The sequence below is a fragment of the Triturus cristatus genome, chromosome 3_2 (assembly GCF_964204655.1).
Source record: "Triturus cristatus chromosome 3_2, aTriCri1.1, whole genome shotgun sequence".
Classification (NCBI taxonomy): Eukaryota; Metazoa; Chordata; class Amphibia; order Caudata; family Salamandridae; genus Triturus; species Triturus cristatus.
In genome coordinates, this window is record NC_140584.1 from 995,729,917 (window position 1) to 995,743,485 (window position 13,569).

General features: G+C 37.5%; 1 protein-coding gene across 2 annotated transcripts in view; it reads right to left on the reverse strand.

Moving 5' to 3' along the window:
- SRRM3 (serine/arginine repetitive matrix 3) overlaps positions 1-13,569 on the reverse strand; it is a 361,844-nt gene that overhangs the window by 38,472 nt on the left and 309,803 nt on the right. For both annotated transcript variants that reach the window (XM_085649611.1, XM_085649610.1), the window contains one exon: positions 1,114-1,469. In XM_085649611.1, the coding sequence (XP_085505737.1) occupies positions 1,114-1,469 (356 nt within the window). The remainder of the gene's footprint in view (positions 1-1,113; positions 1,470-13,569) is intronic.

Here is a 13,569-nt window from a genome sequence, read left to right on the forward strand (position 1 = left end):
TACTCCAGTTTAGGGCTGAAGTAAGTCTAGCACCACACCTGAAATCCCATCCCCACAGGAATCAAAGCTAAATTCAATTCAATTAATTACCCTGTTTAAAAATATAAAAACTTTTTATTTAATGTAACTATAAATAAAACATTTATTCTGATCTTTTTACATATTTTAATAATGTTGATTCTAAAAATAATGTAGATTATATTTTATTACAATAATTACATTATTTCAATTAATTATATGCATCACTTTTAATATTTTTAATACATAAAACAATATACATTTTTTATTTTAGGTTGGATTTCATTTTTTAATTTTAACTTCAGAAATTATTTAGATTTATAATATTCTAAATACTTATGTTTTTCATTTTCAATTATTAATGCTGAAACTCTCTTATATTGCTCAACATGTAAGATAAATATATAAAATTAATCAAGATTAATATTTCACATATTGTTATCTAATTTTTTATAAGTTTTAATGACCTTTTACAAATGTACCTATACTTTACCATAGGGATGTCTCTTCCCCAACTTTGGAGTCTCCACTATGTGTGTAGAACATCAAATACGGTTGAAAACCTATTACCAGTAGTACGTTTATGATTGTATTTGATGTCTTACTGAGTCCACCCCCTTTTTCAGGGGGTGGGGACTTGACAGTTTACACTTTGGAGTAACTTTACACTCGTAAATGTAAGAGGAAATTTACAAGTAGAATATCTACACTTGTAAATTTACTTTACTTTGACCAGGTAGTATCTTCATTTTATTAGTTGGATACATCCACGTCCTGGTTGTCTCTGATTCTTAGTTAGGAATGGGCATGAACATATGGACTAGGAGTAACTGAGTCACCATAAAGATACCTTTGGTCTATTCCTACAGCCTGGCTCTCTTCCACTTGCACCTTGTAGCCTATTTCCCTTTCTTAACTTGTGGGCACTGCGCTAAAAGGTGATGTGGTACTCACAATCTGAAAATAGGAGCAAGCCCATAAACTTGAAGCAACTCAATGAACATTAATACAACTTTATTCTATTACATCATTAAATTGGATGATTCCATTTGAACATTTCGATATGCATTGCTTCTTTATCCTGCTGGCACTTACTTTTTGGTAGGGGCACTATGCTTCTTTTCTGTCGCTGTTGCCATGGAATGAGCTCGTGAGCCCACTGATCCATCCGAATCACTGCTGTATCCGGTGTGGCTGACCGAGCGTTCAGCAGACTGCCTTTTTCCATCCGACTTCGTCTTGGACCACCGTCTGTGCTTCTGGGGTGACATTGACCGGGACCGGTGATGATGCGTCCGCCTTTCGCCTGGTGCACCACTGCCAACTTTTCCTGGCGAAACAGGGATCGAGCTCTCTTGATTGTGCTTAATTGCCCTCCCGTCTCGGCAGCCCGGCGACATGGACTCCATTTTGGCCAGCTCTCTTGCTGAAGGTGATAGAGAGTCGAGCTTCTAGAAGAAGGGAATTAAGACAAAGGGGATGGACAAAAGAAAAAAGGGGAAACGGAGAGCAAAGGTATTAGAGAAGAGACACCAAGAAGTGCCAGAGATACACACTTGTCAAAGTACAATGCATACTGCACACTACACGGAGGCTCTAGACTGAAACTAGCTCCCTGCTGTAGCCTTCTGACCCCAACAATGCCGCTCATGCAACTGGCCACATGCAAAACGCAAACGAGGAAACAAGAATATGAAAATTAATCATAGGGCTGGAGGAGTAAGGGAGAGAATAACTGCTATGGCCTGATTTGAATAAATAGTTAACAAAATTAGTGAGGATCAAAAATAATATGTAAAAAAAAGTCTAAATAAAATTGGAAGAATAAAAAATGATTTTTTGGAGATGATGTAAGGGATTGAGAAAAGAAATATGGATTTGTTTTTTAACACAGGAACAGTATCTGTGACAAGAAGCACAGATCGGGTAAGGGTAGGGCTTGTTGGGTGAGTGGAACAGGGAAAATGGCAGGGTAGGGAGACAAATCACTGAAAAGCGAATCAAAATGAGAAAAACTAAAAATCCACAAATGTCATTTTAAATTAAAACAAAACTTGGTTCTGAATGTTTTCTGGGTCCTTTCTTTCTTTCTTTGTCCTTTTTTCCTTGGCCGAGCACGTTTTCAGAGCTCGTAAGTACACCATGGGCCCTGAAACCTCATTTTGACACTTTTTTGTCATTACTCTGTATTTTTTTTGTTCAAGTCCTGTCTTGGTTAACATCCACTTACCAAAAAAGTGGCATTTCCTCCTTTAGTAGGTAAGGTATGAAGAGAAGGGAAAAGCGGGGCAACATAAGTGCATCGTTAGATTCACAAAAATGCAAGAGAGAGAGAGAAAGAGATAGAGAAAAAAATAAAGCAAAAATAAAAGCCACCCAAAAAAACCCAACGTCTCAGGGGCCATCAAGTAGCAGTTTGGCCAAGAAATCCACTGCTTTGGATGAAATTAAGTTCACAACCTTTTAGCATCCTTAGCTAATCGGTTGGGTAGGCATTACCAAACAGACCAGCGAGGCTTGCAAGAAGAATCGTGCAAAGCTGTAAAGAGTTCATCCAGTGACATAAGACTAAGGTTTCTTCCCAAATGCCTGCGGTGGTCTTATTTGGTGTGTGATGCGTACGGATATGTATAAGCAGCTGTAAATAACAAGGCTTGAAGTCATCACAAGCAGCATACAACATCAGTGCAACAGTAAATTAGCCCGGCTTTTACCAAAACCCCAAGATGGACAAGTAACCCTTCTGTGATATCTCAAGATGTTATTGGGCCCCAGAACTGTCAGATTATGAGTCTCTCTAACTATTACACATCTTTACCAGACTGCTCACCTAACTTTCATCTCATTAAACACTTAAAGGGTTACCAATTTTCAGTACAAATTTATCTTCATTGTTGCCAATAAATATTCCCTAATGTGGCCTCAATATGTTTTTTGTTTGGGAAATTAAATTAACTCACCCCACCTTTAGGTTAACGTGCATTTACCCCCAATATAACTCCTATTTTCACCTTTCCTACCTGACTCCCATTGTTCCCTATGAATCGGACTTCACTACAAACTCACCTATAATTGGCCAGCATGCCGGCTCTAATTTGACCTGAACACTCCGAACTTCCAAACTGAAGAAAGTAGTACAAGATTTTCAAGATCTGTCCAAGACTGAGGTAGTTAGAATTAGCAACCAACATCATAGCTGGTCTCTTGCTTCTAGCCGTGCCAACTAAGCTCATCTCCTAGTGTAGTGTCCTAATGCTCATCCAACAGAGCAAGTAGGATGTGAAATCCTTCCTTCATTTATAGGCTGTCTGTAGAATGTTTCCCTTTCTAGGTTTTCCTTGTTAAGTAGACAAAGCCTTTTCCAGAGTCTTTCTCACAGGTGCATCCAACATGTTCAGTCCTGATTAACAAAAAATCCAGGGGAAGTAAAAGTGACATCACACTCCTTTCGACATTATAGAGTTGATCCCAGGTCCTTCCCTTATCCCTTCAACAGCATTCTCTATGATGCTTAGAGGTTGAGCTAATTGCAAGAAATGCAGGTCACAGAATGAAAACAAGGCTGTTTTTAGACTCTGGTCTACTTCCTCTTCTTGCCCTACTTTCATGACCAAGAGTCCAGTGGTAGGAAAAGTAGTGGCAGGGCTACCCCTTAAAGATGTTCATGGTTTCTGAGTGGGAATGAGCAGGAGAGTGCACATCCCCTGTACCTTGCAGAATTTGCATTAGTCTTGGAAGCAGGTCTAAACCAATTGTTTGTTCACAAACCCTACCTCTCCCAGAGTTTCACCTTCCTCTCATCCAAATTAATCTTCTACAGCACCTTCCAACCCACATCTTATCTGTGACAACCAAAATCCTACCAACTCCCACAAACAATAGGACCCCCATTCCACAAAAAAGACACCAGGAAAATATATGTTTCCGTGATTGGGCCTAGTTCTGAGCAAGGACCACAGAAAGTTCATTGAAACATCAAAACCTGTACTTTTTCCACAGATGGAAAGGATCTTTTGTATTGTTTATGTTAACATGTGTCCATTCACCACCAGAATTTAAACCAATGTCAACCTGCGCTATATAGGATTGCAAACTGAAACTCACAGCTCAATATAGTGATACCATATCATATCCAGGACCAATCTAAGAAAATCTCGCACTGGAGGTAGAGTAGTAAACTATATTAAACATGGTTTTCAATGTTCTAAGATAGTCTTAAAACAAGAAATGTAAAACCTGTCTCATTTATGGTAAATGTGTGCAGCAAATCTGCAGGAACTCACATCACTTTCTTCCATTTGAGTCTGGTTTGGAAATATCAGCAGGCATTGAGATCTGTTGCCACATAGAGTTTTATGTTCACTGGATGGACATGTTACAACCTGTACAATTTTTATTTTATGGTGTGTAAGATTTACTCAGTGGAAATGAATGATTCCCAGTAAACTGCTAGTAGGTATTCTAAGGGGCGATACCGTTCCACTAGCTGAATGTGGGAATTTGGGTGGGATGACATTTTTGACAGTCATGCCCCAAAAATGCAGGATTTCTCATGGAGTAGAAGGTGAGGGGTCTACCCATGTAGCTACTAGCTATAGTATAGCATAGGGAATGCATAAGTGGGCATAAAGGCAATGATAGTGGGCATCCAAAGTCCATTCTGCCTCCACCAGGCCCTATGTGCATTTGCAGAGCCAACACTGTAATATGGACTAATGGTCAACCCTTTGGTCTCCAGATATGTATTGTTCTTTTTATGTAGTGAAAATCACAGGTTACTCCTTCTCCTGAGGAAGGTGTTATTGAGGCTGTAGTTCATTTGTTAATTGCTGCCGAGCAACATAACCCACTATTTGCTACAAATGGCATTTACAAGTGCTGCACCATTACTTTGCTTTACAAATTCCGAACCCGCTGGTCCAGATTGTCATTGGTAGGGAATGAAGGTGGTTGGCAACACTGAGGAATAGACAAATAGACAAAGGCTCAAAAGCAACCATTTACCTTAGAAAGTTACATTTTACTCTACAGTGAACTAAGTACTTGTCCTCTGAATGTTAAGGAGCCCACGAAATGGCAACCATTTTCCCCTTTTGGGTCATCTCAAAGCAGGTATGGAGAGCGGATACCTTTTGTGTAGATTCCATCAATCATTAATGTCCGAGGGCTACTGGCTTAGCCAGTAGCCAACAGACGAATGAGGATTCAAAGCAAGAATGTGCCCTGTACTGAACAGCTGCACAATCTGGGGGGTCTGAGATTGTGATGCTTCATTTAAAGACACAGAATAAACACACTGAGGAATGCACACAGTCCAGAATAAATAGGAAAAGTAAATCTACACAGTAATTGATTGTAAAAGGGCTTTAGGTGGAGAATTTGTCTACTTCCTATAATTTGTTTCTCAAAGGCAAGACTACAGACCCAGATGTCTCTGTGCATTGGAACTGGGGAAATTGAATTTATACTAAACATAAAGTTCTGTGCTGGTCACCAAAAATGCTGTTGTAATCACCAAACAATGACACTGGCTGATTGAGCTGTACACACACTAGGTCATGGGTCTCTCTTCCACACCATCCTTCTAAATTGATATACCTTATCTTGATTCTGATCACTAGGTTGCTTCTTAGAAGACCTAGTATCAGTGAATTACAGTTATATGTTACATTAATAAATGTATTATAGAAAACATTCAAGGTGATGTTGTAAATTATAACCAGCGGAGTAATTATTAAGGAAATCATTGGGAGACGTCAGAGGGTGAGGTACTATTATTCACTGAAATACACAGGGTCGCTTGAATAATTAAGGTACAGGCAGATGGTTAAATACATAAGCACTGTATGAATATTAAAATTCAAAATAATATACAGTACAATATATGTTTAGTCTGCAGCTTGTGGTCTTAAATTTTTACTATACATTCAAAATGTATCTAAGGCACCACTTCCATAGGGCATGTGTTCAAGCAGTTATCATGCCGTTTGAAAAACGGGTTATAGTCTAAGAAAAGAAAAGGCTGTTTGTTCACATTCTAGAAGTCACCAACATAGACCAAGTTTTAGATTTCTATATTTTGCAATGTGTTTGTTGCTTGAAGTTGATGATGCAAGTCTTCACCCTTGTGGCGTATGCGAAGTTTACATGAGATAAGGTAAATCTGCAAACACTGTTTGAAGGAGTCATTGCATTGCACTAAAGGCTGTCACTGGCTCCCCATCCGTGGGACAAATGGATCTGACATTTTCCTGCATGTAATATTTTTTTCACTCATTGAGTAAGAAGAGTTCAGTATAGGACCTTGCACAACCCGTTGCATTTTAAAGTCTAACAAAGGATTATGCATTCTTTGGGAGTCTCCAAAAATATCACTGCAGCCTGTATTCATGACTCAGGACTTCAGGATTCATCATTGTAGCGTTTTACTAGCACAAAGGGTTCTTGAACTCATGGGGCATAGGGATTAGGAGGCCTAATTTTAAAAATATCTCACTGCACGCTTTTGTCAAACTCACTGTTGTTGAATGGTCTTTAAATAATAACACCTCTGGAGATGGGCTTAAATGTATGCAGAGAGATGGCTATCAGTGCAAGATGTGCCTCATAGCATGTTAGCATGTTAAATATGCCCTAGGTGGATTACGTGGTCAAATCACAGGATAATGTTTTGAGATTTTTATATCTGCATGATGATTGTCACCACAATGCATGAAAATCACGAAACAATTGCTATGTTTTTGATTATAATGTAATATAGTAAGTACTCTAAACATACTGTTCAATTTAAGTAGTTCATGTAATAGGATATATATATATATATCCTATTACATGAACTACTTAAATATATAACCTGTTATGCCACCCTTAGATTTCTAGGGTGAAAGTTCCTTCCCAATGAGATCTACAGTAATACTTAAAAATTACGGCCTATCACAAACATATTGTGGTTGCATTGAATGTATAAGAGTTCTTTCGGTATTATCCTTACTTCATAGCATTAGATCTCACTTAGCACAGACACTATGCCCCATTTATACATCCTAGTCATCCATGGAATGCAAGTGTACATCATTTATTTATGTATATACTGAGGATAATGGCACCATTTTACTCCATGGACTAACACATCGTCACCATTATTCTACGCAATGTTAGACTGTTCTTTGTGCTAAATATGAAATCGTTTAACATTTATTGTAGATCGTGACAAACACGCTTCACTTGTGGCATACTTCAAGGTGCTCTTTAATACTGCTACAGATGCTTTCATATCCTCAAGCTTCCGATGTCTGTTCTCATGAGGTGAACCAAGAAAGTAATTCAGAAATATTTTGCCAATATATGTCCTTTACACAGGACCATGAGCATATTTGGATTCAGGTATGGCATCTGGCTGTGGGGTGATACCTTCTACTATACTCAGAAACTTTACGCGTTGAGCTTCTTTGGAACTATCTGCACTATGGGAATAATCTGATGGGTTTTCAAAAAACAGACCACCTACAAATGAGACAGCAAACACTAGAGACTATTATTAAGAGCCCAATGTTGTGCACTTCTGTTTCCCTATAGGAGGATTTCCAGTAAGACACTATCTGTGGTAGGTCATGATTCCTCTTCTTAGGGATTGTCAAGGAATGTGGGGGCAGAAGAATCCATTGGGCATTCTAAATATGTTTAATCGACCAATGGTGGTGCTGACTTGCGATTTGTGGTATTAGGTTGTAGGTACACAATGCACAAATACAATGGTGAAGGAATAAACAGCATAATAATATTTAAAATACAAGTATCAGTTTGATTCTGATGAATTTAAACAGACCTATATATGCAACATTATATCTAATTATAATAACTTTTTCTCATAATGAGATTGCCCGATGAAGCTATCACAAAACATGTGTTGGAATCAAGATGGAAAATCGGATAAGGTTATGAAATTTTAATGATGGTTGAAATGATTTGATACCAAGAAAGGAAATCAGTGGCAGCATTATTTTAAGTCTAAATTGATTTTAGAAGTACTTCTGCCAAGAGACTGAGTTGCTGCACCAGCCAAAACCATACACTAGTCTGGTGGCAAAGGGACTCCATGCCCTTCTCAGTGGGAAGTACAATGTAACTTTTGAAGAGCAACTAAAAATTGGTTTCTACTGTTTTAACAGCATTTTAGAGATATCAAAAGCAAAATGCCTGGTCATCTCTTAATTTCTTGTATAACCACTCTCACTTTGATTTTAGTAAAGTAGATACAAGGTTAGGCTAATATTTTATGAGCACTTGGCTGCCCCAACTTAACTTGTCTCAAAATATCCACCATTTTTTCGGTGCTACCAGTGAATATATGAAACTAGTGAGTTTCATTATTAACATCATTAAACAATACTTTTTTTTTTACTTTTAAGGTTTACTTTATCCCTCAAGTATAATTTTTTTTTACAGAGCACCACCAGTGCCCTCTCATAACCCTCCTTCTAATAATACAAGTATTACCGAAGGCACACGTAAAGAAGACAGTGAATAGCAAACAGTGGTAGCTTTGAGAAGCAACAATGCACGGTTTTTGCCATTGTCAAAGCAAAACAGTTTTACCTAGTGTTGAACATTTTCAAAATGCTAGGTCTCTGTAACGTAAAAAAAGAAAGGCTACTTAAAGAATAATAATCGTCATTAGGGAAAACTTAATTAAAATGACACTCCATGCCCTATGTAGTAATAGGGGGCAGCTTTAGATGTTTAGACTACAACTAAATGTACAGCTATTATCCAACAGGTAACACCAAATTCTCTGCCATTTTTTATTACAAGCAAATACTCGAAATGCAAATGTTTTCAATGTGAAAACTCAGTAAACTTTGCAAATTTTGTTTAAACCAAATATGCAATTTTACATATTCATATAAAGTAAATTCATACAATAGATGCTTTTTGTAAAACCGGATCAGAATCATTTAATATGATCGTCGTATTGTAAATATGTGTTTTCTAGTTCAATTTATGAGTGGTAAGGGTGTGCACAGCTGCTACACTTTCATTTGCAAACGTAATATTTGGCAAATATTGAGAACTTTAAAGGTTGCAAAATCTTGTAAAATAGTTTACAGGTAAAAACCCTGAAAAAGGAGATTGTGCTAAAAAATATATTGTTAACATCCAGTTTCAAATGGAGCGTGGTACCACAAAAACAGGGGACAGTTTTGTAGTAAACACTTATTTTGCAGACATTTTTGGCTGCAGGTGAAGTTTTGCAAAAGTCACAAACTTTGTGGTATTGTGAAATTTGTTTCATCTATAAGCCTTTGCAAACATTTACAGCAAAATTATAATTTATACACATCAATCATCACATAATTTTGAAGTAATTGTTGGACTTCAGTGAATTCATATTAGCAATTAACTTTTCACCATGTATGCACTGGTCACTGGATTACATAATTAAACTGGGAAGAAGAGCTTTGTTTTTCAATAGTAATAGCTCATTATGACTTAGTAGAGCCTGGATTAAGTCATGATATGTTTCATCATAATATAATCCTAGCCATATTTATTACACTTTGATGTGTATTTAAAGCTCAGATAACTATAAGTGTGTGCTACTATTTTAAGTTCAGGAGTGAATTTTTCCTACAGTCTGGAGCAGATGAGAATTCTTCCAAAATGGAATGTCCATAAAACCTTCTTTTAGTTAATAATGCAAATAGCTAAACTAATAAACGATAAAATTGTTGTTAATTTATGACTGCCCTTGATTATACTAAGTTGATAGCATCAGTTCATTCATCATTTGTGTCAAAGGGTAATAGCAGTATATGTTCATGTAGGCTTTTGAAACAAATAATCTGTCAGATGTTCTCACCATTATATTGTCAATATCCGCAAGCCGCTCACTTTCAGATATCCATTTCCAAATAATGCTTGTTTAAAAGGTGGACATAGTAGGGTTTAATGAAAGAAGAAACTCAATAAAATCATAATTCGCTTACACTTCTTGAGAACCTTCTAATAATACCCTATTTCGATTCCAAAAATTCACTACCTTATGCTTTTTGTGTTACACTCACAGGGAGCATCCTCTAACTTCACTAGGATAGTGAATTGACTTATCGATCATTTCCAGAAACCAACACAAAATCAGCTATCTTAGTAAAACACACAGAAATGCAGTCTAACAGAACAATAAGGAATAAAATTAAAAGATTATAAAATACATGGACAGAAAAAAGAAAAAATGGGAAGCAGATTTAGGCTGCTTTGATTTTCTAAACAAAGAGGACAGTAAAAAATATACAGAGCCACCAAAAAGAAAATAAATAACATATAGGAAAAAGAGATAGAGAAAGAGAGAGAAAATAACATGTAAGCTATGGTGCTGCAACAGGCTCATCTGCAGATGTGAACGTGCGTAGGCAGAGAAATACCTACCTTCTTAAGAGTCAGTGACAGGAATGCAATAATAAAAAGAAAACAATAATCGCTGTGTTTGGAGTGCAGCGTGGGAAAAAGACAATGACTCTTTTAGTAATATGCTTTAGACTACCTGTCACTAATAAAGCTTTTTTTGTCTCGAATATTTCTTTGTTTTAGTTTTGGTCATACACTGCGGCCATTTTGTTTTACCACGATCAGACTTTTCTTTCAAAGCAGGCTTTGTTTCAGTCACAACATAAAAATAAGACTCCAAAGTGCATGCAGTATATATCACCATTGAATGAAGACAGAACAAAGCGAAATTTAAAGGTAGGGTGGGCTAGGCAGAGCCTGGAGAGAGCAAGTTTGAGGAGGGAAAAAGACAGCAGGAATAGGAGTAAACCAGAATGACCATGATATGAAAATTTTAATTTAAAAGGGAAGTCAACAGCATTTTTATACATTGATTTAAAAAATATATATATATATCCCTCTTTTAAAGCCTTAATTGGAATTGTCAAATTCTGATTTACAGTGTGAAAATATACATCTTGATCAGGGTTTCATACACAGTTTAGTAACTTTGTTTTCTGTTTAAAATCAAATATGAAAAATGTGTAGAACACTGTAAAAGTCATCTGTAAGCATGCTCCTTTGCATTAAATAAATTAAGGTATGTGTTAGACATTCTTAGTGACTAAGCTCACATGTTAACTTTAATAACCACTGCTTGTTTTTTTCTAGACCCTCAAACTCACCATTGCATATATGCGCAAAAATAAGAGAGTTTAGTTAAACCCACTTATTGGTACATATTTAATTTACCTCAGAAGAATGAAAACGTGAGACCATTGTAACGGACTTTGAACCTGGGAACTCTAAATTACACACCTATTTCTGCATCAGGCAAAACTGTTTTCTCAATTTAGTGTCACAATATCATTCCGCCCCCGACTACAACAACATACGAATGCCTGAATATGTGGAGTTCCTCTGGTATAGAATTTTTTCTATTGGAGTAATATATGTTATGAGACTTAGGTTTTGAGCATTTGCACTTCTTTAAAATATAAGGTATTTTTTTTATTTATGTAAGCTGTGCTCTCACGCAAATCTTGGTCGGAATATCATAAATGATAACGGTCATTCTGCCTTAACAAAGTTGCACAAGGTATGTCTTTTTTTAGTAGGGTACACACCATGAAACACATCTAAAGTCATTCTAATCAGACTGTTTAAAATGTATAATTTCACATATAAAGTAAATTGTCTTTCAGTTGTGTTTTAAAGTGAGGTAGCAGACCTGTGTCCAGACTAACAAAGTTGCAGAATGGGAGAGAGTGTGGGAGTTGAGGGAGAACACATTGCTTTACTGTACTGTAGGTTGGCATGCCTGCCACTTAATGGCACACCTTTGCAGTTTAGAAATAGTCTGCTAGTGTTGGATCAAATTGAGCCTGGGGGTTCCAGCATTTTAACATTTTCAATAGATCCTTTTGCAGACGTTTTAAGAATCTAACCCATTACAAATATATTTTGGATAACTTTATGCTGTAAGTATCAACCTAGTGGTGTTTTTTAAGTCACAAGTTTCAGCTTCCTCTGTACAATCTACAGACTCTATTTCAGATATAAAATGATTGGATTAGTGAGGTATACACTGTAAACATGATATTGTGCTGCATAGTGGGAGGGGCTTATGTAATTCTTATTAGCTAGCCAGTGAGATTTATAATTTTGGAAAAGGCAGTATGACAGTGCAAGTCTGTAATAGAAGGGAGCAGGTTTGCCGGCGTTAGTGCTTAAATTTTAATTTTGTTTAAATCACAGCTGTGATTAAAGATGTGCTAGCCTTGGATTGGGTATTGTTGGAGGCAGGCTGAGAAAAAGGAGGTCCAGCAGTGCTGTGAGTTTTAGGTATTTACCTCATATTTAATTGTGACTGCACTTAGTTAACACTCTAAAGCATGAACCTCCATGGCGTTGTAAAGAAATGGGTGCCAAAAGAAAACATGTGGTGATATACCATGAGTGGGCCCCTTTCCAAAGCCCTCCTTCTCCCCTTGTTGGGGAGGGTTCCACCATTTATTCCCTGGAGTCTCAGAGACCCCTCTGAGAGAGTCCACAGCGACAAGGGAGTCTCACACAGCGGAGTCCTGTGTTTTTATCCCATTACCGCAGAGAGCACAGCACCGTACACCGTGACCGGTGCGCTCGATGGAACTTTTGGACTATGCCCCCCTAGGCGGAAACTATAACCTTTCTGTATGTACTGCGGTGCCCGAGCAACCTTTGGCCGATGACCGGTGGAGCTGTCCCACGCAGCTATAGAGGAGTTTGGCTCTGGTTCACCCCTCGGCCGTCATCTACCCAGCCGGATGTCGGACACTGTTTTTCCTCGTCTCCCCGTTGTGCCTCCTACACCCTCCCCCTCCTCTTCCCTCCATTATTCTCCGTCTACCTCCCCTATTCCCTCCCTCTCTCCCCTAATCTTCTCTCCCCATGCCTATTTTTTACCCCATGTTTATGCTACGCTTTTGTACCCATGTAATTCCTGTAACTATGCTCCAGTAACTGATGTAACTTTGTAACCATGTTCTGAAACAATGTTTCTTCCTCAATAAAGCGCTCTGATACCTCCGGGTGTAGCCAGCGCTATATAAAACTCAATAAAAAAATAATAAGATATAATCAAAAACTGATTCCCTACTGTGTTCTGGTTGCCTGTAGAATCAGACATGTGTGCCTAAATTGTGAAGGATTCTGCACTGGACCTATTAGTTTAGGGGTTCTCAACAAAACGTGACCTGTCATATGTTTGCAGTGCTTTTATGTTCCACGTGTAACAATTAAGTAAGGGCATAGGTCTGAAAATGTATGTCTTTAAGTAAACCCCAGACAAGGCAATGAACAATTCTATTTTTTATTCAGTAATATTTCTACAAGTAATTTGCATTTTAAACACTAACTTCTCTTACATTTATCCCTTATGCATGAAGACCAGCCACCAAAGTTTATTCTATAAATGTAAGCATCCAAATGGCCATGAGACGCAGAAATTTGAATCTTGTCCTTAATAAGAAGGCATCCATGTTACCTCCAATAAAACGGAGCACGATATTGGGTGGAAGAAAAACTCTG